The following is a 24,316-nucleotide window of genomic DNA, read 5'->3' as shown; positions in this document are numbered from 1 at the left end:
CCTTGCTGCCGGCGTGCTGATGGAGGAGGTGTGTTAGCAGCGCAGCTAGCTGCTCCGTGATGACAGCTACCGGAAGTGGGAGCAGAGGAAGAGGAGGAGGAAGAGGAGGGGGCGGAGTCTGTTTGTTGACATCGGGACGAAAGCGAAAATCAGATGATTGAGGACTGAAAACAGCTTCACTGAGCCCGTCACCAGGACACGAAGCCCAGGTAGGCTCCGGCACACCTGCCAGAACCCGGACCGGGCCCGAGCCGCGGTTCTGCCCCGCTGACCCGGTCCGCCAGCCGGTCTGATCCAGCTCAGCTGTCCGGTTCTGTTAGCTCCCTGCTAAGTTTGGCTTGGAAAGTCAGCGCTAGCAGCGAGCTAATGGTACCGTGAACCCGAACCGAGGGCAGAATGAGGCGGACAGCCCGAACCGGTCCGAACACCAGCTACTGCTCTTGACCCGGTTCGGTTCTGCTGGGTCACAGGTTCCGTTTCAGTTTGCCAGCAGCTAGCGGCAGCGGCTAGCCTGCTAACCTGCTGCTAACTGTTTCTCCTTCAGTTCATCTCAGTGTTCAGAACCGAACAAACCGGGTCACCGAACTCCTCGGCTGGTTCGGACCGACCCGGAGGCTCCGGATCAGATTTATTCATTATTAACAATAATTTTAGATGATTCCTGAACATGGAAGCAGCAGAAAGGTTTCATTAAGGTTAATGATTAATAATCTGATTAAGATTGAAATAATCTTTAGATTTGACTTTCAGCTCATGTTGTGTTTTAACAGCTGAGTGACTGTATTTATATTATAAATGTCATGTTAATGTTTAATGTGACCTTCGCAGGAGAGATGATTGAACTTTTCCTCTTTCTGTGACTCAGACAGAAACTTCAGTTTGTTTAGAAAGTTAAGTGGAAGGAAAAATGAAACATTCGCCACTCTTCTACCATCTACAGAGTGAACGCTCTTCCTTAGAAAACATCTCAGCTCAGGTTGGATGGAGAACATCTGAAGACAGTTTCCATGTCCTGGACTCAGGGCTGGACTTTGACTAGGCCATGCTAACCCATGGATCTGCTCTGATCTAATCCATCCCATAATATTCACCCCAGTCTCAGGTTTTCCTCCAGGACCCATCCATGACCTCTGACCTCTGAGTCAGACTCAGTTGTTTCAGAATCCTGATGATGATGATGACGATGATGATGATGATGATGATTTGATGTGTTAAAATTAAAAAGTATTTTATTTTTTGGTAAAAAGTAAAAACACAATAATTACAACTTTAATCCTAATATTATAATTTTATTCTGTTAATAATTTAACTTTATTAACAGAATAAAGTTAAATTATAACTTTATTCTGTTATCATTACAACATAATTCTCATGTTATTCTGACTTTATTCTTTTAATATTGCATTTTTATTTTCATATTATTATAACTATTCTTTATGTGATCATCTATTCTTGTTATATTATAACTTTATTCTTAAATTATTACAAAATTATTCTGTTATTATTAGGATTTTATTCCCATATTATGATTTTATCCTGAGTTTGTTCAGATTTTCTTCTGTTTTTATGAGATTTTAAAGTTTTTCTTCCGCTGGTTTTTAAACAACCTTAGAGAAACGACTTCCTGTTAATCTGGGATTAGCTGTAGATCATTTCTTCCCTCTTTAGAGTCCGAGGTTCTGCTGAAATCGTTTTGATCCCGGATCAGAGCCGCTGCTGCTCTGATGTTTAGTCAGTTTAATCGTTTGAAGCGTTTCAGAACATTTGGTTTCTCTTCCGGACCCTGACGTTCTGCCCGTCCTCCTTCAGGTCCTCTGTTCTGCCCGTCTCCGACCTGAGCCAGCAGCGCGGGGCGAACATGGCAGCCAAAGCGGGCGACGACCCGGACAGCCTGATGACGCTGGCCACCGTGTTCTGCCTGAGGAACCTGAGGAAGACCATGTGCTACCAGGGCTTCAGGAACAAGCTCTGCATGCGCGCCGACATCTTCCTGCCCAGCGAAATCTGCGACAAACTCGTCAACACGTATGCAGACCGCCGCTCACCGCCTGGACGCTGTCTGTCGCCGCCGCCGCCGCTCTGACTTCCTGTCTCTCGCAGATACATGGAGCTGGTCCACACCGACAGCAACTTTGAGCCGGAGGAGAGTTTCTTCCAGCTGTTCTCGGACCCGCGCAGCACCAGGCTGACCCGGGTCCAGCTGAGGGAGGACTTCGTCCGGGACCGGGACCTGGAGGCCATCAGGAAGCAGGTGGAGCCTCGACTCGTCCTTCACACTCTGACCGTCACACAGGCTGCAGATTCCAACATGCAAATAAACTAATCTTAATTAGAAAATAACATTTTATTACAGAAAATGCATAAACTAGCAGTCTGTTAATGCAAAATGTTTATTTTTTTACAGTTTTGGCTTAATCATTGTTCACTCAGCAAATTACCTTTTTTAGTAAACTCCAGTTAGCAATTAATAAATTAATAAATTAGTTGAGCATTATTTCTGTAATCGATTAATCAGATTAATCGTTGTAATCCAGACTTTCTGAAGGTTTTCACTCTGGTTCTTCTGCAGAGAAATTAGTTTTAGTTTGTTTACAGTGGAGCTAAGCTCCGCCCCCTGACCAATTTAGACAGATTCCAAAGTGGGCGGAGCCTAAACACATGGAGGGGGCGTGGCCAGGACAAGAAAACTAAAGAGTTTCTCTTTATATTTACTGACTTTTTTCAACATAAAGCGACTAGAGACAAATTTAGTGACTTTTTTCAGTTACTGGAGACTTTTTATGGCGACATGTGAAACTTGTGACTCGCCACCAGGGGGCGTGTCTGAAGGTGAGGCTGTTTCAACCAATACAGAAATTCACCTGCAGTACCACCATTCAGACCATAGAGGGCAGTTTGAGACTGAAATGTTGCAAAATGAAACAAACTTACAGAAAAATGTCACATTTTGCTCAGGAACGTAGAGAAATAACCTCTAATGACAGATTCAGTCAGTTTATCTGGTTCACTGGCTCTAAATCTGATCTAGATTCAAATTTCTAGTTTAAGAACCAATCAGGGAATTTTTCCCAGTGAATAATTGTTTTCATCAGAGATGCACAGATTCAAAGCTTCAGATTTTACTTTCATTAAAATCTGAAGCTGATTTTTTATTTTGAATTAAATATGAACATTTAAAATGTTTTTATTAACATTTAAAAGCTGCTAAAAGAGGGTTTATAGATTATTGATCTGACCAACAACTGGCGCTTTTCTGCCAGTTTGAGAAGAACCAGTATAATGTCTCAGTATAAACCAGTATAATGCCTCTAACACCAATCTAAACCAGTCTAAACCAGTCTAAGCCAGTATGAACCAGTTGAAACCACTATAAACCAGTCTAAACCAGTCTAAGCCAGTATGAACCAGTTCAAACCAGTCTAACACTCTGCCGTCTCTCCCTCCAGGACCTGATCGAACTCCACCTCACCTACTGCAACAGCCTGTCGTCCCGCAGCCTGAAGACTCTGTCCAGCTTCAGAGAGACTCTGGTGTCTCTCTGCCTGTTCGGCTGCAGTAACATCTTCTACAGGAAGGGCGGCGCCCCGCTGGCCTGCACCGAGGACTCCGAGGACGAGGACGAGGACGTCCCGGCCGCCCGGCAGGCCCCGGAGACGGACTTCAGCTTCCGGGGCTTCGACCGGCTGCGGCTGCTGAACCTGGGCCAGCTGCCCGACGACGTGGAGGCGGAGTCTCTGCTGCGGCCGCTGCGCTCCGTCACCGCGCTGGACCTGTCCAACGTCCGCCTGCAGGGGGCGGCCTTCCTCACGCAGTGGAGGGAGCGGCTGGCCTCGCTCGTCCTCTACAACGTGGATCTGTCGGAGGAAGTGGTCGGCACCGTGCTGGAGCTGGGCAACCTCAGGTAGGAGGAGAGCATGCTGGGAAATCTGGAGATGAAATAATCTCCTGGTTCATCAGCTGGGGTCAGGGGTCGGGGGTCAGGGGATCGCTTTTAGTTTCACTGTGATTCAGTTCAGAGCGTCTGATCCTACAGGAAGTCCTGATGCTCAGCCACTTCCTGTTCCTGTCCACCTGCAGCTGATTTAGATCAACCAGAAAACGCAGCAGGTTTAAATTATTAAGTTTTTAATTTTATTAAATTATTAAGTTTATTAAATCAGTTATAAATGTATAATTTACCCAGTAAAACATAAACATGTTAATCTGCCTCAGATTGAGATTTAATTTAACTTTAATCTCAATCCTCTCTGAGATCCAGCAAAGATTTTATTCACATTCTGAGGCTTCGAGGAGTAAACTGGAACCAGTATAGGATCTACTGAGTGTTTACTGGTTAAACTGGAACCAGTATAGGATCTACTGAGTGTTTACTGGTTAAACTGGAACCAGTATAGGATCTACTGAGTGTTTACTGGTTAAACTGGAACCAGTATAGGATCTACTGAGTGTTTACTGGTTAAACTGGAACCAGTATAGGATCTACTGAGTGTTTACTGGTTAAACTGGAACCAGTATAGGATCTACTGAGTGTTTACTGGTTAAACTGGAACCAGTATAGGATCTACTGAGTGTTTACTGGTTAAACTGGAACCAGTATAGGATCTACTGAGTGTTTACTGGTTAAACTGGAACCAGTATAGGATCTACTGAGTGTTTACTGGTTAAACTGGAACCAGTATAGGATCTACTGAGTGTTTACTGGTTAAACTGGAACCAGTATAGGATCTACTGAGTGTTTACTGGTTAAACTGGAACCAGTATAGGATCTACTGAGTGTTTACTGGTTAAACTGGAACCAGTATAGGATCTACTGAGTGTTTACTGGTTAAACTGGAACCAGTATAGGATCTACTGAGTGTTTACTGGTTAAACTGGAACCAGTATAGGATCTGCTGAGTGTTTACTGGTTAAACTGGAACCAGTATAGGATCTGCTGAGTGTTTACTGGTTAAACTGGAACCAGTATAGGATCTGCTGAGTGTTTACTGGTTAAACTGGAACCAGTATAGGATCTGCTGAGTGTTTACTGGTTAAACTGGAACCAGTATAGGATCTGCTGAGTGTTTACTGGTTAAACTGGAACCAGTATAGGATCTGCTGAGTGTTTACTGGTTAAACTGGAACCAGTATAGGATCTGCTGAGTGTTTACTGGTTAAACTGGAACCAGTATAGGATCTACTGAGTGTTTACTGGTTAAACTGGAACCAGTATAGGATCTACTGAGTGTTTAATGGTTAAACTGGAACCAGTATAGGATCTACTGAGTGTTTAATGGTTAAACTGGAACCAGTATAGGATCTGCTGAGTGTTTACTGGTTAAACTGGAACCAGTATAGGATCTACTGAGTGTTTAATGGTTAAACTGGAACCAGTATAGGATCTACTGAGTGTTTACTGGTTAAACTGGAACCAGTATAGGATCTACTGAGTGTTTACTGGTTAAACTGGAACCAGTATAGGATCTACTGAGTGTTTACTGGTTAAACTGGAACCAGTATAGGATCTGCTGAGTGTTTACTGGTTAAACTGGAACCAGTATAGGATCTGCTGAGTGTTTACTGGTTAAACTGGAACCAGTATAGGATCTGCTGAGTGTTTACTGGTTAAACTGGAACCAGTATAGGATCTGCTGAGTGTTTACTGGTTAAACTGGAACCAGTATAGGATCTGCTGAGTGTTTACTGGTTAAACTGGAACCAGTATAGGATCTGCTGAGTGTTTACTGGTTAAACTGGAACCAGTATAGGATCTGCTGAGTGTTTACTGGTTAAACTGGAACCAGTATAGGATCTGCTGAGTGTTTACTGGTTAAACTGGAACCAGTATAGGATCTGCTGAGTGTTTACTGGTTAAACTGGAACCAGTATAGGATCTACTGAGTGTTTACTGGTTAAACTGGAACCAGTATAGGATCTACTGAGTGTTTACTGGTTAAACTGGAACCAGTATAGGATCTGCTGAGTGTTTACTGGTTAAACTGGAACCAGTATAGGATCTGCTGAGTGTTTACTGGTTAAACTGGAACCAGTATAGGATCTGCTGAGTGTTTACTGGTTAAACTGGAACCAGTATAGGATCTGCTGAGTGTTTACTGGTTAAACTGGAACCAGTATAGGATCTGCTGAGTGTTTACTGGTTAAACTGGAACCAGTATAGGATCTGCTGAGTGTTTACTGGTTAAACTGGAACCAGTATAGGATCTGCTGAGTGTTTACTGGTTAAACTGGAACCAGTATAGGATCTGCTGAGTGTTTACTGGTTAAACTGGAACCAGTATAGGATCTGCTGAGTGTTTACTGGTTAAACTGGAACCAGTATAGGATCTGCTGAGTGTTTACTGGTTAAACTGGAACCAGTATAGGATCTGCTGAGTGTTTACTGGTTAAACTGGAACCAGTATAGGATCTGCTGAGTGTTTACTGGTTAAACTGGAACCAGTATAGGATCTGCTGAGTGTTTACTGGTTAAACTGGAACCAGTATAGGATCTGCTGAGTGTTTACTGGTTAAACTGGAACCAGTATAGGATCTGCTGAGTGTTTACTGGTTAAACTGGAACCAGTATAGGATCTGCTGAGTGTTTACTGGTTAAACTGGAACCAGTATAGGATCTGCTGAGTGTTTACTGGTTAAACTGGAACCAGTATAGGATCTGCTGAGTGTTTACTGGTTAAACTGGAACCAGTATAGGATCTGCTGAGTGTTTACTGGTTAAACTGGAACCAGTATAGGATCTGCTGAGTGTTTACTGGTTAAACTGGAACCAGTGGAGGATCTGCTTGGTGTTTACTGGTTAAACTGGAACCAGTGGAGGATCTGCTGAGTGTTTACTGGTTAAACTGGAACCAGTGGAGGATCTGCTTGGTGTTTACTGGTTAAACTGGAACCAGTGGAGGATCTGCTTGGTGTTTACTGGTTAAACTGGAACCAGTGGAGGATCTGCTGAGTGTTTACTGGTTAAACTGGAACCAGTGGAAGATCTGCTGAGTGTTTACTGGTTAAACTGGTTTCCTGATGTCATGTCAGGGTTTGTGGTGACCGTGTGAAGCAGGTAAACTGAGTAGCAGCTGGAAAACGTCCTGATTACCAAACCAGTTGAACCAGTTGAACCAGTGGCTCCAGCTGCTGTAGATGTTCTTACTGAAGCAGAACCGGCCCAGATTCTCTGGGTTTTAAAGCTTCTTGCTGGTTTTGTTTATCATGGTCATCCTGTTCACACCCTGACCTCTGACCTCTGACCCGGCTCTGCAGACATCTGGACCTGTCCCGGGAGAGCAGGCGGAACGTGAAGTTCAAGATGACCCGGAAGATCTTGACGGTTCTGGTGCAGCGGCTGCTCCACCTCGTCTCCCTGGACATCTCCGGACACATCATGCTGGACAACTGCACCGTGCCGCACTTCGAGGAGGCCGTGGGCCGGCCCAGGTGGGTTCTGGTCCCGGTTCTGACCCGGTTCCGGTTTGGTTCCCCCAGGTTAACGCCTGTCTGTCTCCTGCAGCACCGAGCCGTGTAAGAGCAGCATCTACCCGCTGCAGGAGCTGAAGAGGCCGCTGCAGTTCCTGGGCCTCTACGACACGACGCTGTGCAACGTCACTCACATCCCGGCCTACAAGGTACCAGCAGAACCAGAACCGGCTGGGTCACTGACCCGTCACTTCCTGCTCCACCGCGGCCAAAACAAACATCAGAAACAAAAGATTAGAGTTTAAATCTGCTGTAAAAAAATCTGATTAAACTTTAAAACTGAATAAAACTCAGATTGAAACTGGGATAAAGTTTAGTTTAAACCAGATTTGCAGCTGTTTTAACTGACTGGACCAGTTCTGGACCGGTTCTGCTGACCTCTCCTCTGTGTTGCCCTTTGACCGCTCAGGTGACCGGGTCAAAGAACGAGGATCAGGTTCTGAACGCCATCGAAGCCTACACCGAGTTTCGCCCGGAGCTCGCCCACAAAGCCATCAACCAGCTGTTCGACATCGCCCGGATACAGCACTGCAGCCAGCTGCTGCGGGCCCTGCAGGTCAGAACCGGGTCAGAACCGGGCCGGAACCAGAACTCCGCTTCCGCAGGCCTTCAGGTGTTTCCTCTCCCTGTGTGCAGCTGGTGATCGCCGCCCTGAAGTGCCATAAGTACGATAAGAGCATCCAGGTGACGGGCAGCGCGGCGCTCTTCTACCTGACCAACACCGAGTACCGCAGCGACCAGAGCGTCCGCCTGCGCCGCGACGTCATTCAGGTGGTTCTGAACGGGATGGAGCAGTACCAGGAGGTCACCGTAAGTCAGCGGGGGCGGGGCCAGAGCCAGGGGGCGGGGCCACGGTGCTGAGGCGTCTCTCTGCTGCAGGTGCAGAGGAACTGCTGCCTGACGCTCTGTAACTTCAGCATCCCGGAGGAGCTGGAGTTCCAGTACAGCCGGGTCAACCAGCTGCTGCTGAAGATCCTGGAACCGGCCCGGCAGGACGAGTCCATCCAGAGGATCGCCGTGCATCTCTGCAACGCTCTGGTCTGCCAGGTGGACAACCACCACAAGGAGGCCGTGGGCAAGATGGGCTTCGTCAAGGTAACAATCCACCTGTCAGGGTTACCAGGAGGGAACCTGGTTTAGCTGGGTTACCTGAAGGGTCACCGGGGTCACTGAGGTCACCAGGGTCAGGGCTGGGATTAACCTGTAATGAACTGAGTTGTAGTTGTTGGTTGTGCTGTTAACTGAGCTCTTCCCCTCAGACCATGCTGAACCTGATCCAGAAGAAGCTGCAGGACCGAACGGTGAGTCTCCGCCCGTCGGGCTCCAGGTGTGTGTGTGTGTGTGTGAGTGACGGTGTGTGTGTGTGTTTGCTGCAGTGTGACCAGGTGATGGAGTTCTCCTGGAGCGCGCTCTGGAACATCACCGATGAGACGCCTGATAACTGCCAGATGTTCCTGAACTGCCACGGCATGAGCCTCTTCCTGGAGTGTCTGGAGGTGAGGCGCCACCTGGAGGACACGGGCTGAAGAGCAGCAGCTCTGAACAGTCCGTGTCTTACCTGGTTCTGATCCGCAGGAGTTTCCAGACAAGCAGGAGCTCCACCGCAACATGCTGGGGCTTCTGGGTAACGTGGCGGAGGTGAAGTCTCTGCGGCCGCAGCTGCTCACGCCTCAGTTCATCACCGTGTTCAGGTGAGAGTCCTCCGGCCAGCAGGGGGCGGCGCGGGGGCGGCGCGGGGCGTCCTAACGTTGTACCGTCCCACCGCTGCAGCAACCTGCTGGAGAGCAAGGCGGACGGCATCGAGGTCTCCTACAACGCCTGCGGCGTTCTGTCCCACATCATGTTCGACGGGCCCCAGGTGTGGAGCATGGAGGAGCCGCGGCGCGATGCCGTCATGGACAGGATGTGGGACGCCATCCAGAGCTGGGACGTCAGCTCCCGCCGCAACATCAACTACAGGTCAGGGTCATAGGTCACAGCTACAGGTTAGGGTCAAAGGTCACTGCTACAGGTCAGGGTCATAGGTCACAGCTACAGGTCAGGGTCAAAGGTCACCGCTACAGGTCAGGGTCAAAGGTCAATTAGTAGTGCAGGAGCTGCTTTCTATTTCTAGCTAGAATCAGTCTGTATCTTTATTTGCAGTTTCATTCTGATCAGATTTTTTTTAGGTTTTTTGTTGTTTTTTTCGGTGCTGAGGATCAAACCTTCAGTCGGTGTAGAAATGCAGATCTAGATCTGTTATTAGAAGCCGTTTGTGCTGCCTGGTGGTGACGGTCCGGTCTGACCCTGCAGGTCGTTCGAACCGATCCTGCGGCTGCTTCCTCAGAGCATCGCCCCAGTCAGCCAGCACTGGGCCACCTGGGCGCTCTACAACCTGGTGTCCGTTTACCGTGAGTATCCGCTGGTTCACCTGATTATCACGACAACATGATGGCTGCTGGGAAAACGCTGCTGCTGCTGCTGCTGCGCCTCACACTGCAGCTCATAAAACCTCAGATTTACGTAGAACGATCCGATCTCTTTAGCTTCAGATGCTAACGGTGTTTAACTGATTCCATGGTTTATCTTTGTCTGTTTCCGTCTGCAGCCAGTAAATACTGTCCGCTGCTGATAAAGGAAGGCGGCGTTAGTCTTTTGGAGAAAGTTCTTGAGCTGGAGAGTTCCCAGCCAGAGACCAAGGAGATGGCGAGGTGAGACTCAACTTTTATTTGAACCTTTAGCTTCGCTCTCTTTCTGGAGCAACAACAGAGTCGTCTGCATAAAGACGAATCAGAAGGAGTCGCTCCTAAAACCTCACTTCCTGTTACCTTAAAGTGACAGGAAGCACATTACAACCAGGGATCAAGTAAGAAACACTGCCCCCTGCAGGTGGGAGTTAGCATCACTTCAACCCAATGCTTTGACTATTTCTGTGAGAAATTTGAAATAAAGGCACAGTTATTAATTAGTCTTTAACCTTTTATTTATTTAATTTGTGAATTTCCACAAAAACCTGGAGGAATTGTTGAAGGTTCTGGTTCTGGTTCTGGTTCTGGTTCTGATGGGTTTATAATGGCCTTTAAAAACTTCAATAAAACAATTCAATGCTGCAGAGTGAATCTTTATCTGTCACGTTTTTCAGTTTGCAAACCTTTGGGATGAAAGACAAGCTGCTCAGTCAGCTGCAGTAACATTCATGCCCTTTGACCTTTGTCTCGCCTCATCTCAGCCACATGTTGGATTTATTGGGACTTTATGGGGCAGAGCAGCAGGAAGACAAACAGTCAGAAGCTTCCTGCTGGTTCTGTTTCTATTTGGACCAACCAGGAAGCAGCTGGGGGCGCGGAGCCGTCAGGAGGTCCTGATCGACCAATCAGAAGCCGGCTTTGATAAACTTAGCCATGTGACTCTAAAGAGGCAAAAATAACAACAAAGTTCTGTGATTTCTACCCAAAATGTTCTGGAAAATCTGAGAAACGAGTTTAAACCAAACCTGCAGCTGCTGCATAGTCAAAGTTTCTGACATGAATATAATCTAATAAAGTGGCTGAGTTTATCACTTAGCCGTATTTCTGTCACTGTTTTTATGCACATTTTGAAATATCACAGCAGAAAAGTCAAAATAACTCGGTATTGTAGAGACCTGCGCCCCCTGCAGGTGGTTTAGCTGCAGGTGAGACGGAAACAGGTTTACTGAACATTTCCTGTTTATTCCAGCCAAAACATCTGACTCTGTGTAGCCTGGTTGGTCCGGTCCGGTCCGGTCGGGTTTTTTCTGTTTTTAGCAACATTTATAAAGTTTGTTTAGTTTCCCGGGACTCATTTTGGCGCCCCCTGCTGTTTTCCAGGAAGGTGATGGAGCAGTGCGAGAACTTCAAGGAGGATCCGATGGAGACGAACAACGGCCAGGAGGCCAACTACGGCCAGATAGGCTGAGCCAGAACCAGAACCAGAACTCCCCGTCTGCAACGGGTCCAGCTGAGGAGAACCGGCTGGTTTCTGCTTCTTTTCCCGTTTCCTCTTGTTTCGTAGAGCAGAGCGACCTCTGAACCCGGACGCATCATAGGAGCCGCCATGTTGGGTCGGGAGGGCTGCGTGTGTGTGTGTGTGTGTGTGTGTGTGTATGTGTGTGTGGAGGAGTAGCACAGATCTCCAGTTCTCAGATGGGACTGGTGTTTCCTCCTCTGTAAGCGCCTGCGACCCGGTCCGACCCGGTGCGACCCGGTCCGGTCCGGCGCTGGACTCGTTGTTAAATATGTAAATATTCAGTGTGGGTTTCTCCTTTTACTGTGTGGATGTTTTATAAACGGCTGTAAACACTCATGACTTCACAATATTTAAACGGAAATGATCTGCTGTCGGCGCCGACCAGCCACACCAGCAGCCCTGAACAGAACCGGAACCAGTTAAAACCAGTGGAACCAGTTAAATGTCTTGAACCAGCAGACAGTAAAGCTCGTTTCCGGGTCGTATCGGGTTTCCTTTCTCTTCCTTCCTGTTCGTCTCGGTTCTGTTGGTTCCAATCTGAAGAAGAAACTGCCGAGTCGTTCTTAAAACGCCAAGTCACTGGTTGCCATGGTGATTCCCGCCGTAGCTGAGGAGACAAACGGTCACTGTGTGAAAACTGAACATGTTTTGAAATGTGAGAACCAGGCTGAACAGAACCATCAGGTCCGGTTTGTCCAGAACCAATCAGAGTGGGCGTGGCTCTCTGGGCTCTGATTGGTCAGAAACCAGGAAGTCCTGGCTGGAAGGAGACAGAAAGACCCGGGTCGGAACCGTCATCACTCTGAACTGGAAAGCGGATCAGACAAACTCCCTGTGACCCGGTTCTGATGGTTCTATGGAGCGGACGGCTGAGGTCCAAACAGAACCGGGTTTCTCATCCGTCTGATTAAAATCATGTTCATATCTGCAGTTTGGTGAATTTCTGGATATTTCAGTTTAAACGGGGAAACCCGTTTGGACTCTGGTCTGGTTCTGATCCAAACGGAGTCTCAGAGATTCGGTTCAAGCCTTCGCTCTTAGAAAGACAGCTGGCATGTCTGAATAATCCAGAATATCTGGGATTATTCCAGAGATCTGAGAACAGATTAGTATGAAACAATAATAATGTTTATGAGATCAGAGACAACGGTCCGATCCGATCCGGTCCGGTCCGGTCCAGAGATGCTCCTCCATCTTATTTTGGTTCTCAGAACTTCAGTCGGGTTAAATAATCCCGTTAATCCCAGAACCTTCACCAGGATTTCTCTGTTTTCTGATTCCCTTCCTGGTTCTGTTGGACATTTTTCTCTGATTTCTCCACTTTGGGTTTTGGTTCCTGGTTGTTATTGGTTCTGTTATTGATCCGATTGCTCTGATCAGGTGTTGATCAGCTGCTCCGGCTCCAGAGACCTGCGCAGTATTTGGACCCAGCAGCAGCAGAGGAGCGTTTCCGTCTGGTGAACAGGAAACTGGACTGTTTGTGATTATTTATGGGTTCTGGTTTCATCCTGATGATGTTTCTGTTCATTTGTTCTCACTGCTGAAGAGTTCGATCCCAAATGAAAAACAAACGGTTCCGTTTCTGTTGATCCCAGTAGCTTCATGACTTTAATGTAAAAATATGAATAAGCAATAAACATGGAGTGGTTAAACAAGCCGCTGCTTTTGGTTTATATTCAGCTGAGATTCAATAACAAGTTAAATTACAGCAGCAAAAATAAAATAAATGCTGAATTTAAATGTTTATCCTGATTCTTACTTACACATCTAACCTTTGACATTCATTTTCACATATAACTATTTTCAAAACTCAAAATGCTCATTTTTCATGACAGTTTGAATAACATTTTTAATGTATTAATAATGTCTAATGTTCAGAATTTCTGCTGAAAGAGTGGGGTTTAATTTTTAATATCTGAATGTTTAGCAGCAAAATTAAACTAAATACTTTTCTGTCCAACCTCATTTGTTTCTGATGAGTTTACTTCATTTTATTAAGTAATAATAAATAATAAGATATTCATCTAACTGCCACTAGATGGCAGTATAACATTTCTTGTTTTTAATTCAGCTAGTTTTCTAAGTGACTTCAGGCTAAATCCACAACTAAAACATCCACTGTCATCAGAAATCCAATTACAAGACACATTTATTAATCATCTTCGAAATCTCAAACAATATGGCTGCCACTGGTAGAAAGGCAGCGGCCATTATTACAATAAACATGCATAAATACTTTATATAGCTTATTGAATCACACACTGATTTGAAATTTGGGGTCAGAGTTCAGGTCATAATTACTTTTATATGTTGTGTATGACTATGACGTCACGATGCTCCAGATTCCGACGCAAAATGAATGCGGCGTCATGTGCTTGTTTGTCCCTCGCCGTCCGCCGTAGCTCTGCCTGCTGGCTGAAAAGGCGGAAGTTCCAGCAGGCTAACTTCCCTGAGTCCAATAATTCATTCCCGTTTCTGGGAGAAAGGCTGAAAGGGAAGCAGCGTCACCTGCCAGACATGTCTACTGCCTACAAGAACAGGTGAGTTCTCCTCCTCAGGTGAGACTCAGAGGCAGCCGGAGAAAAACGCAGCTGGACCGCAGAGAATCAATTAGCTGGAGCTAACAGCCCCGCTAACCAAACAAAGGCTAACTTCACATTCAACACACAATTAATTTAATCTGATCCGTTATTAATACATCAGGCTTCATGTCCGTTTATATTGTCTCATTTTAAGCCATTTAATTGGGTTTTAAAACGTTTTTACGGTTTGAGTCAGTTAGCTGTGTCTGTTTAGCCACGTTAGCTCCCTGTTAGCAGGTCAGCTGACTGCTTTCAGCTGCTGACGTCATCAAAAGCAAACACGAGTGCGCAAACAGCAGCTAAAAAATAAACAGCTGCAGGTTATTTTAAAAAAGATTTCTGAAGCTTTTGTTGGCATTAGGCTGCAAAATAGATGATCGATATACTATTATCGGAACATCGGTCCATCCGTCCGTCCATACTGAACTCTGACGTCAGATTATTATGAAATAAAATGAAACTTTATTTCCAACATGATAGTAGTATAAAATCATGCACTAGAACAAGGAATGCTAAAGACATATTTTTGTACCACAGTTATCTTAACATGCTGGAAAAGGAGCAGGAAGAAGAAAGAAACTGATGACCTCTGACCCCATAAACTCAGACAATATTTTCAGATGGACCCTCATTAATAAATCCAATCAAAACTAAAAATAAACTGGTTCATTAATTTTCCATTTTATCTGGGTTTGTCTAAACATATACATCCATACCCACACACTCATATGTGTTAGCCTCGGTTTATGGAAACACATTAGTGCCAACTCTCAGCCATATTTCTATATCTAGTGAAAATGACCTCCTTATATTTCCTTTTAAATTGTATTAAATTCTGACTTTGTTTTAACTCCTCATTTAACTTGTTCCATAATTTTACCCCATGAATTGAAATTCAAAACTCTTTCTTGTTGTTGTTAAACTACGAATCCTGAAGTTTGAGTTGAAGTTTTATCTCCTTCTCTTTCATAAAACTTGCTCTCTATGAGCTCAGGCTGCAGTTTATTAGACGCCTTAAACAGAATTTGGCCAATTTTAAATTCCACCAGATCTTCAATTTCAGAGTTTTAGATTTTAATAATATCAGGTTTGTGTTCTCATAATAACCAACATTATGGATGATTCTAATGTTTCTGTAGGAAACTCAGTGGATGTAAAGAGTTTTAATTAATTCCCCACACCTCTGAACAATATGTTAAATATGTTAAATCAGAGAGTTATATAGAATATGAAGTGATTTATTATCCAGAATATGTCCAGCCTTAGCCAGGATTGATTTGCTGCTACTTAGTTTATTCTGTAAATGTTTAATCTGATACCATGGTAACAGATTATCTCTGTTCCTCAAACTTCCTCCTGGTTTCTTCAGGATCCAAGAGTTCAAATCGGCTTTGGGAGAGGAAAGCATCAACCTGACGACGCTGAGGGAGCTGAGCTTCAGCGGTAACCTTTGACCTCCAGCCAGTAGACGCTGTGCTCTGATTGGTTCAATCTGACTCTGGTTGTTTCCCTCAGGAATCCCTCATGAGGAAGGACTGCGCTCGCTGTGCTGGAAGGTGAGTTTCACTCACAGGAAGGTCCAGAACCGGTTTAGACACCAGCCCAGAACCGGGCCAGGAACAGGCCACAACCAACCTGGAACCGGTCCTGAATCAGACCAGGACCGGCCCAGAACTTCCTGTATCTCTGTTGTATTTATTGTAATAAGTTCTGTGTCCTGATGGAAAGTACCGGCCGTGTTCTGACCCGGTTCATTTATCCTCCAGATTCTGCTGAACTACCTGCCTCTGGACCAGACGTTATGGGATTCCTTCCTGAAGAAGCAGAGGTAGGAGAACCGGGCCGACTGGGCCGGACTTCAGGTTGCCATGCCTGTAACGGCCAGCAGGGGGCGGAGTTTAACTCCGGCGCTGCTCACTGGACAGAAGAAGGTTCTCTGGTTCTGCTGCTGATTTCAGCTTCAGCTGATCCAGATTCTGTTGATCACCTTTTGTTCCAATAATTGTTCTAATGATTAATTGATTATTCTCAATCAGCCAAATTATTGATCAGTAATAATCAATAGCTGCTGTTCTGTTTGGACTTTAGCTGCTTGTTTCATCAGAACCAGAGAGACCCGTTTCTCTGGTTCTGAGTCCTGTTGCATAACGGGCCTGGAGGTCCGGTTCATCTACTGAAGCAGAACCTCCTCTTCCTGTCATTCAGGAGGAAAGTTCTGGTCCGGTCCGGTCCAATCCTCTGTCCTGTCTCCACAGAGAGGTTTACTCCCAGTTCCTCAGAGAGATGATCATCCAGCCCGGTATCGCCAAGGCCAACCTGGGTCTGTCCAGAGCCGACGTCACGCTGGAGGACCACGTAAGTACTGACCCGGTTCTGGTTCTGATTCTGACAGGTGGTTCTGCAAGGCCCAGATTGCATAATCAGTAGAACTGGTACCAGTTAGTTGTACCAGTTCTACCTGGTTTTGGTAGACCGGACCAGTCGGGTCTGTCAGAACCGGTCCAGTCAGAACCGGGTCTTTTGGCGTTGCAGCCGCTGAACCCGAACCCGGACAGCCGCTGGAACACGTACTTCAAGGATAACGAGATTCTGCTGCAGATCGACAAGGATGTGAGGTAAGAACCCGAACCCGGGCTCTTGGACCGGACCCGGACCCAGACCCAGACTGGTTCTGATCCAGGTCGGTTCTGGTTCTGCAGGCGGCTGTACCCGGACATGGCATTCTTCCAGCGGCCCACCGACTATCCGTGCCAGCTGATCCTGGACCCGCAGAACGACTACGAGACGCTGCGGCGCCGCGTGGAGCAAACCACGCTGAAGGCCCAAACCGTGAACCGGAACCGGAGCGGAGTCACCAACGTGAGTCAGCAGGGGGCGCCGCAGGCAGCATTTATAATAAAATAGAGATTAGACCTGAAGGGTTTTCATTATAAGTTAATATTAAATAACCTTCATTTTTATTTTTATTTATTTATTAAATACTATTAAAATTTCTTGTGGTATTTATTTATGAATAAAGTGAAAAATAAACCAGTTTACACAGAAGACGAATAAAGGAACCTATACATTTATTTAAAATACAAATCTTATAATCAGACAAAGTGAAAATTTTAGTTGTTGCTCTTTTTATTTCTTATGTTTTGTTGTATTTATTAATATGGATCAATAAAATCATTTACTTTTTATTTGCTTTCCTCAGATACCAACAATATCTGTTGGTATAAAATAAGTTTTGCTTCTGATGTGAGAGAGAAACTTTGAAGAAATGTTCAAGATCAGCTGTAAAAATTATTATTATTATTATTATGATCACATAAAAAATGTGAGAACTGGATCAGAACATTCCAGTTTTTTCTTTTAGTTTTTGTGGAACCCGGTTCTTCTCTAACTTTGATCTCCTGGTTCTGACCCGCTGGTCCTCTGACCTCTGACCTCCTGAACCCAATCTCTGGTTCTCTGGTTCTGCCGTCCAGGTCAGCTCACCAGGAAAGTCTCTGAACCTGTACCCGTCCAATGAGTACGAGGTTCTGCCCAGCGGCAGCGAGGCGCACTGGGAGGTGGTGGAGCGGATCCTCTTCATCTACGCCAAGCTGAACCCGGGCATCGCTTACGTCCAGGGCATGAACGAGATCGTCGGGCCAATCTACTACACCTTCGCCACCGACCCCAGCAGCTCCTGGAAAGGTTCTGATTCAGGTTTTCTGGTACTGGTTCTGTTTCTGGTTCTGGTTCTGACGGCGCTGTGCTCCGTCCTGCAGAGCACGCCGAGGCCGACACCTTCTTCTGCTTCACCAACCTGATGTCAGAGAACCGCGACAACTTCATCAAGAGTCTGGACGACTCTCAGTGCGGCATCACCTGCAGGATGGAGAGCGTCTACGCCATGCTGCGCGACAAGGACCATGAGCTCTTCCTCAAACTGGTAACGCACCGCCGCTCTCCTCTTCCTCAAACTGGTAACGCACCGCCGCTCTCCTCTTCCTCAAACTGGTAACGCACCGCCGCTCTCCTCTTCCTCAAACTGGTAACGCACCGCCGCTCTCCTCTTCCTCAAACTGGTAACGCACCGCCGCTCTCCTCTTCCTCAAACTGGTAACGCACCGCCGCTCTCCTCTTCCTCAAACTGGTAACGCACCGCCGCTCTCCTCTTCCTCAAACTGGTAACGCACCGCCGCTCTCCTCTTCCTCAAACTGGTAACACACCGCTGCGCTCCTCTTCCTCAAAGGGGTGCTCCTCTTCCTCAAACTGGTAACGCACCGCCGCGCTCCTCTTCCTCAAGCTGGTAGCGCACCGCTGAGGAGGAGGAGCAAACCAATCTGGTCTGGAAACGCTCCGGAAAAATCTGACTTTTATACATTTAGTCTGTTTACATTAATTTATATTTAAATACAAAGTTTAAATAGAAATTATTTAATCAAAAATGAAATAATCCCCAATAAATTTAGTCATTTTTTCATTCCTTTCTGTTTAAATCAGGGTTTCCAGTAGATTATCAGCCTGGCGGCCACCAGGCTTTATTTGCCCTGCCAGGCTGAGTGTAGATGTTTGTAGCAGAGACAGCAGAGATTCTGTTTAGTGAAACCGTTAGAAGCTCAATGCTAACATGTTATCAGCTTGGTAACTTAGTCTGAGGTCAGGAGTGTTTCTTTATTCACTCTGACCCGTTAACTGACCCGTTACCGGTTCTGGTGCTGTCCTACAGGAGGAGCAGAACATCAAGCCTCAGTACTTCACCTTCCGCTGGCTCACCCTGCTGCTGTCCCAGGAGTTCCTGCTGCCGGACGTCATCCGGATCTGGGACTCCCTGTTCTCCGACCGGGACCGCTTCCACTTCCTGCTGCTGGTCTGCTGCGCCATGCTCATGTGAGGCTCCCAGGTTCTGCATGGGTTCTGGTCCTGACCCGTTACTGTAGCTGAGCCCTGACCCGTCTCTCTGTCCTCCTGTCCAGACTGATCCGGGACAGCTTGCTGTCCGGAGACTTCACCACCAACATGAGGCTGCTGCAGGTACGTCCACTGCTGTCATTTAATAATTAAAACCAAATTAAAACTTTAAAGAGCAGAAAAAACAGGAACGAACCAACAGACGTCTCATGTGGGGTTCCCCAGGGCTCCGTCCTAGGAAACCTCCTATTTAATGTCAGGTTATAACAAAAAGTATTAGTCACCAGGTGACCTGTGACCCCATCCAATCACTGATCAGATGCTGACAACAGATAAATGTGTGGATCTGCAAAACTTTCTGAACTGAAACTGAAATTATTAAAGAGGAACGATCTAAAGTTATAGATCTAGATTTATAATTCTAGAGTCAACACACAGCTTCACTTCATCCATCTGGAAACCAGAGATCAGGCTGACCTCTGACCTTAACCTTCAGAGCCACATAAAGACGGTTCTAAAATCAGCCTTCTATATGACTATCAAACGTTTTTGTCTCCATATCTGACAGAGATTCAGCTGAAGAACATTTCCAGGATTAACGATCTGCTGCTGTTGTCATAGCAACCTTCCAGATCTCTCAGGTCGTCTGGTTCTGGTTCTGCTCTGCCACCAGAACCAGACGGAGAGAAGCAGCATTCAGATTCTATTCACTGCAAATCTGGAACAAACTTCCAGTAAACTGAAAAACAGCCGAAACACTGAGTTCCTTTAAACCTAGACTAAAACCAGCTGGTTAGTTCATTTGATTAATAACTGGAACTTTGTTCTGGTTATTCTTGGTTATTTTGATATTTGACTAAATCTAATTAAAATATGTAGTTTAATAATTATTATTATGTCATAAATGACTGAATCGCCTCGTTGCTGAAATGTAAACATCAAGACTCCAAGTTCAGAACCAGGTTGGTTTTCTGATCAGGAGAAATTGTTTTAAGAGTTAAAACTATTTACTTTGAAGAAATGTTCCATCTGACAATTAAATGCCACAAACTGCTGTATCATTTGTTGAATTCAAATCTTAAAGTTCATTCTAGAACCAGTTAAATTTAAAAATCCTAATTTATCCAAAATGTGAATTAAATGTTAAAACCTTCCTGAATCTTCTAAAGTTTATTTGTTACTTTCAGTTAATTTATTGTTTGTGTTGATTTCAAACTTTAAAATCAAACATTTTAAACTGAGATGATGTTTTAATTAAACATCTCAATAAAATAAACAGCAGATTTTCTGGTCTCATTGTTTCATATTTAGGTTTTCTGACCCGGATCAGTTTCTTAATTTCTGGTTTATTTACTGAAGTTAAAATCTTTTCTTTCTGCAGGATTATCCGATCTCAGACGTCCACCTCATCCTGACCAGGGCCAAAGAGCTGCAGGAGAACTGCTAACCTGGACGAAGGTAGGAGGTCAGACTGAGAGCCAGGTCAAAGGTCAAACCTGCTTCATCATCCGTCATGGCAACAATCCTCTTCTTCCCTACGAACTGATCAGAAAATATCGTTTTATTGATCATCTGGAGGAGGAGGAGCCAAAACGATTCAACACTACAGAGCCGGTTGCCATGACGACTGCTGGAGGAGAGTCCAGCGAATATCGCAGATCTTCTGAGGCGTTGCTTCGTTTTTCTAATGTCAGAAACTTTTGGGCCTTTATGGAGCAGGAAGTGACCAGGTCCATTTCCTGTCAGTGTTTAACTTCTCTACAGGAGAACATTCGGTTCTGTTTCTGCTTCTCCGGGACGGATTCAGTAGAACCGGTTCTTCAGCTCAACAGAACCTCCAGGATTTCTGGTCAGAGACTTTCTGAAGGTCCAGAACCAGCAGCAGGTACCAGATACTCAGAACCAGAGTTTGGACTTCACTATGAGACCAGATGGACCGCCATGCTGCATGTTTTTCACCTTTAGCCCATGGTTCTGGGTCCAGTTCTGGTTCGGTTCTGGATCTGGTTTTTGGTTCCGGGTACAGACTAATATCTGGTGAAGTTCTGTCTGGTATGAATCGTCTCTGGAGCCTTTACAGTTTTTCTGCTGGTGCTCAGAGAACAGATTTCAGTTCAAACCCAAGTAAACAGGAAACCTCTGGTCAGTATTGTGCAAAGGTTTTAAACCACCCACTTCCTGTGATCCAGATGTTCCTGAGATCTTTTACTGGTTTGAATCAACGGTTCTCCAGAATTCCTGATGGTCTCAGTCCAGATTTTACACCTTAGACATGTCAGACCTTGAAGAATCGATTCTCCAGTGAAGTTTGGTGACTGACGGGTGAAAATGTGCTGCAAATGCCAAAAACCTGAATGCAAACCAAAATGGCTGCAGTCACAGGAAACAGTAGGCTGTCTGTTGCCTTCCACTCAATTCTCAACTCTCTTCACTGCTGAGTCTGGGATTCCTCCCATTGATTTGGATTTCTCCAGAAAAAATTCAGGCCAATCAGTGAACAGAAGAAGTTCTGAACAAAAATGTTGATTTTCTAATCTGCTTTAGAGTCATAGTCCATCTGTAGTTTCTGCGACGGCAGCAGAGGAAGTGAAGGAAGCCGGTCAGTTCATGGTCAGAACCGACTTACAGATGTTGAATTATTAACAGCCTCGTTCAGATCGGCTCTTCCCTCTTCCCAGTGGAGGATGATTGTTTACAGGGCAGAACATTTCTGGTAAACTTCATATCATTGAACTGATGCATTACGTACGTCACAGCCAAACATGAGTGATTGTGTAAATTTTCAAATGTCAACAGAGGAAACAGGAAGTGATCTGTTCTAAAGAGTCCAGATCATCTGGAGGAAGCAAAGCATAGAAACAAAAGGCAGGTTAAATTTCATAAGGAAACGAACCAAAATGGAAAACGCTGCAAACTTGTTTCATCAAACAGAAGTCCTCCAGACCACAAGGGGGAGCCGACTAGAAGAAAGCTGGAGGAAGAAAGAGAGGGTGTGTTTCACTTCACGACTTTTTCAGAGTATATTACATTATTATATAACCACAGCGTATCAACATGTTTATATTACCAACTCCAGACTCCCCCTGCTGGCGAGGAGGACTTCTGTTTAGTGAGTTAGGTTGCAGCTTTTGCTCTTTTTTACAATTTGCAGCATTTTCTGTGGGAGTAAGAGGTTTGTTGATTGATTTATTTTTGTCTTTGCAGGTTTTTTCTGTTGCATTTTATGTTTGTGTTTTTGAGCCTAAATCATTTATTAGTTTGTAGCACATTAGCATCATGAGGTCACATCTAGAATCTCCTTCAGTCCCGATCAAGACTTTCTCTAGGGGATAAACTCTCTGGTCTCTGATGTCTACCACATGTTGAGTTGGTTTTACCTGAACAAATTGTTATGGTGCTAACTACCGTTAGCCATGCTAGCTGCTAACAAGGAGTCTCTGTGTATTTACACAGTGAAGAAACATTTTAATCATGTTTGCTCATTGGGTTGACGCTACGCTGACATCATGCTTTAAGTTTATATGATTTTTCTGGATTATTTGAGTCTGAGTTAAAAAAGTTCTCTGGAAATGAGTGAAGAAACACAAAAACTGGAGAACTTGTTGATCCAAACCACTTTGAACGATTTATAGGAACAATCTGGAAGTTATGAGGGTTTGGTTTTAGATTGGGCATTAAGAATAAAACCTTGGGCTCTTATGTTGATCATCTCATTAAGAACTGAGTGTTTATAAACATTTCTTTAAAATCCAGGATATAAATCTGATTTTTTCTCCCTCCTAAACAAAAACAAAACAACAAAACCTTTTTTTTTCTTGCCAAATGAGCCAAAAGTGTTTTTATCTTCCAAACCATGAAGTCACTGTTTATTATTTAGAAAGCGCCACAGTAAAGGTTTTACTGCTTTTATGACACTAAATGCATCATCAGACATTTATCTACTGAAGGAGGATCTTTAAGCTCTTTACATGCGATGCATCATAACGGCGTATTACAGGAACATTTCTGAGCCCAACTGTACAAAATTCTGGGTATTTTCCAGTTTCTGCTGCAAACAGTTTCTCTGAAAGGATCCTGTGGATTAAAGTGCAATCTAAAACTGAGCCACTAGATGGCTCCACTTGGGCAGAATGTATAAACTCCATCATCTGAACCTCATCTGGTTTGGTTTGATGCTCAGATACCAGAAAGAACAACGACATCCCGACCGAACTGGATCAGGATGAAAACTGATTAATCATGTTGAGAAAATCTCTAAATTAATGTTGGCTTATATTGACTGAACATCTGAGGTTATTAGAGCCCTTTGGAACAAAACAAATGAAGTTTACTTACATGGAAACCAGAGTCGGTTCTGGTTCTGTCGTCCAGCTTTGATCCAAACACCAAAGACTCAGAATTTGCTGGTTTCTGGTCCCGTTTTCAGGATCTGCTGCTGGTTTTTGGGAGAAATTTGAAGCTTTTGTCATTTTTCCCTCCTGATGATCAAACCTTTCAGGAAAAGTTTCTGTAACGTTGTTGAGTTTAAATCACCAACAGATGAAGTTACAAAGCTCCACATTCAGACCAAAACAAACTGAAAGTGTCTAAAGTGCACAAAGGTTTTTACTTTGAGGGATTGTTACCAACAACGTCCTCATCAGTTTAATGTCTATTTATTTCTCCTGATGCTTTTCTGTTGGATTGTTGAATAAAACTTGTCTTTTTGTTATTTGCATGATTTTACATTTTGTAAACTCAAATGACATTTTTTGTAATATTCTCCAGTGTTTAAAATAATTGTATATAAATAGTTTTTACATGTTTGCTTATGTGAATTAAAATAAACAATGACAGAAATGTGTGACTAATTAATTTAGTTCTTTAAAATAATTTATTTTGTAACATGTAAAGTGTTAAATAACATGTAAACTTAGGCCGGTCGGCCATTTACCAGTTTCACTCAAACTGAATTAAAGTCCAATCTGCTTTCAGGACGTTCACACCAGGTGGAGGAGAGGAGGAAGAGTTCCCACAAACAGAGTAAAACAACTTCAACATGTTTTTACTCCAGTAAAAGTAAAACTTATCCGTCCAAGAAATTACTTGAGTAAAAAAGTATTTGATAAAAAGTTACTCAAGTACTGAGTAGAACGTCAGAACAAATTTATTTTTGAGTCGAAGTAAAGCGCGGCTTCATGCGATTTCATTTCATCTGGACGACGAAGAGATCAGCTGGAGCTGCAGGTCAGAGGTCACAGAGGTAATGTTCACACTAATTCATCTTTTGTTCGCAGGTTTCAGATTAACATGTTTTCCTTCTACAGATGACCCACTGGGTCTTTAAGTGTTTTTAACCCAGTTTCTCTCGTAGACTAAGCTACAGGCTGACCTTTTGTTGAACCAAACTTTTTTTCCTCACAGATAAAAATCTGCTAAA

General features: G+C 44.6%; 2 protein-coding genes across 2 annotated transcripts; both read left to right on the top strand.

Annotated features, from left to right (window-relative positions):
* The first annotated feature begins 42 nt into the window (after positions 1 to 42).
* On the top strand, positions 43 to 13,170 carry zer1 (zyg-11 related, cell cycle regulator). Its single transcript, XM_028025983.1, has 16 exons — positions 43 to 209; positions 1,810 to 2,025; positions 2,101 to 2,251; positions 3,447 to 3,901; positions 7,252 to 7,425; positions 7,499 to 7,613; positions 7,874 to 8,020; positions 8,101 to 8,274; positions 8,344 to 8,559; positions 8,724 to 8,765; positions 8,841 to 8,960; positions 9,040 to 9,155; positions 9,235 to 9,423; positions 9,757 to 9,854; positions 10,052 to 10,154; positions 11,292 to 13,170. The coding sequence occupies exons 2-16, from the start codon at positions 1,859 to 1,861 to the stop codon at positions 11,377 to 11,379; spliced, it is 2,355 nt and encodes a 784-aa protein (XP_027881784.1). The 5' UTR covers positions 43 to 209; positions 1,810 to 1,858; the 3' UTR covers positions 11,380 to 13,170.
* A 638-nt stretch (positions 13,171 to 13,808) lies between these two features.
* tbc1d13 (TBC1 domain family, member 13) lies at positions 13,809 to 23,608 on the top strand. The gene is made up of 12 exons (XM_028025538.1): positions 13,809 to 13,970; positions 15,382 to 15,455; positions 15,528 to 15,568; positions 15,779 to 15,840; positions 16,268 to 16,367; positions 16,545 to 16,627; positions 16,712 to 16,871; positions 17,486 to 17,696; positions 17,771 to 17,934; positions 18,716 to 18,876; positions 18,963 to 19,020; positions 20,279 to 23,608. Exons 1-12 carry the CDS (start codon positions 13,948 to 13,950, stop codon positions 20,342 to 20,344), a joined length of 1,203 nt encoding a protein of 400 aa, XP_027881339.1. The 5' UTR covers positions 13,809 to 13,947; the 3' UTR covers positions 20,345 to 23,608.
* The last annotated feature ends 708 nt before the right edge of the window (positions 23,609 to 24,316 follow it).

Source organism: Xiphophorus couchianus, chromosome 8, assembly GCF_001444195.1.
Source record: "Xiphophorus couchianus chromosome 8, X_couchianus-1.0, whole genome shotgun sequence".
Taxonomy (NCBI): domain Eukaryota; kingdom Metazoa; phylum Chordata; class Actinopteri; order Cyprinodontiformes; family Poeciliidae; genus Xiphophorus; species Xiphophorus couchianus.
The sequence above is the reverse complement of the archived record's forward strand: the minus strand, read 5'-3'. Positions and strand labels throughout refer to the sequence as shown.

What these genes read in the sequence shown, in the direction of transcription:
- tbc1d13 (XM_028025538.1), top strand. Translation starts at nt 13,948, where the DNA reads ATGTCTACTGCCTACAAGAACAG. An exon ending in CCCCAGCAGCTCCTGGAAAG is followed by an intron (nt 17,697 to 17,770) that starts GTTCTGATTCAG and finishes TCCGTCCTGCAG; the next exon opens with AGCACGCCGAGGCCGACACC. An exon ending in ATGAGCTCTTCCTCAAACTG is followed by an intron (nt 17,935 to 18,715) that starts GTAACGCACCGC and finishes GCTGTCCTACAG; the next exon opens with GAGGAGCAGAACATCAAGCC.
- zer1 (XM_028025983.1), top strand. Translation starts at nt 1,859, where the DNA reads ATGGCAGCCAAAGCGGGCGACGACCCGGACAGCCTGATGACGCTGGCC. An exon ending in CGCCGCAACATCAACTACAG is followed by an intron (nt 9,424 to 9,756) that starts GTCAGGGTCATA and finishes CTGACCCTGCAG; the next exon opens with GTCGTTCGAACCGATCCTGC. An exon ending in GAGACCAAGGAGATGGCGAG is followed by an intron (nt 10,155 to 11,291) that starts GTGAGACTCAAC and finishes GCTGTTTTCCAG; the next exon opens with GAAGGTGATGGAGCAGTGCG.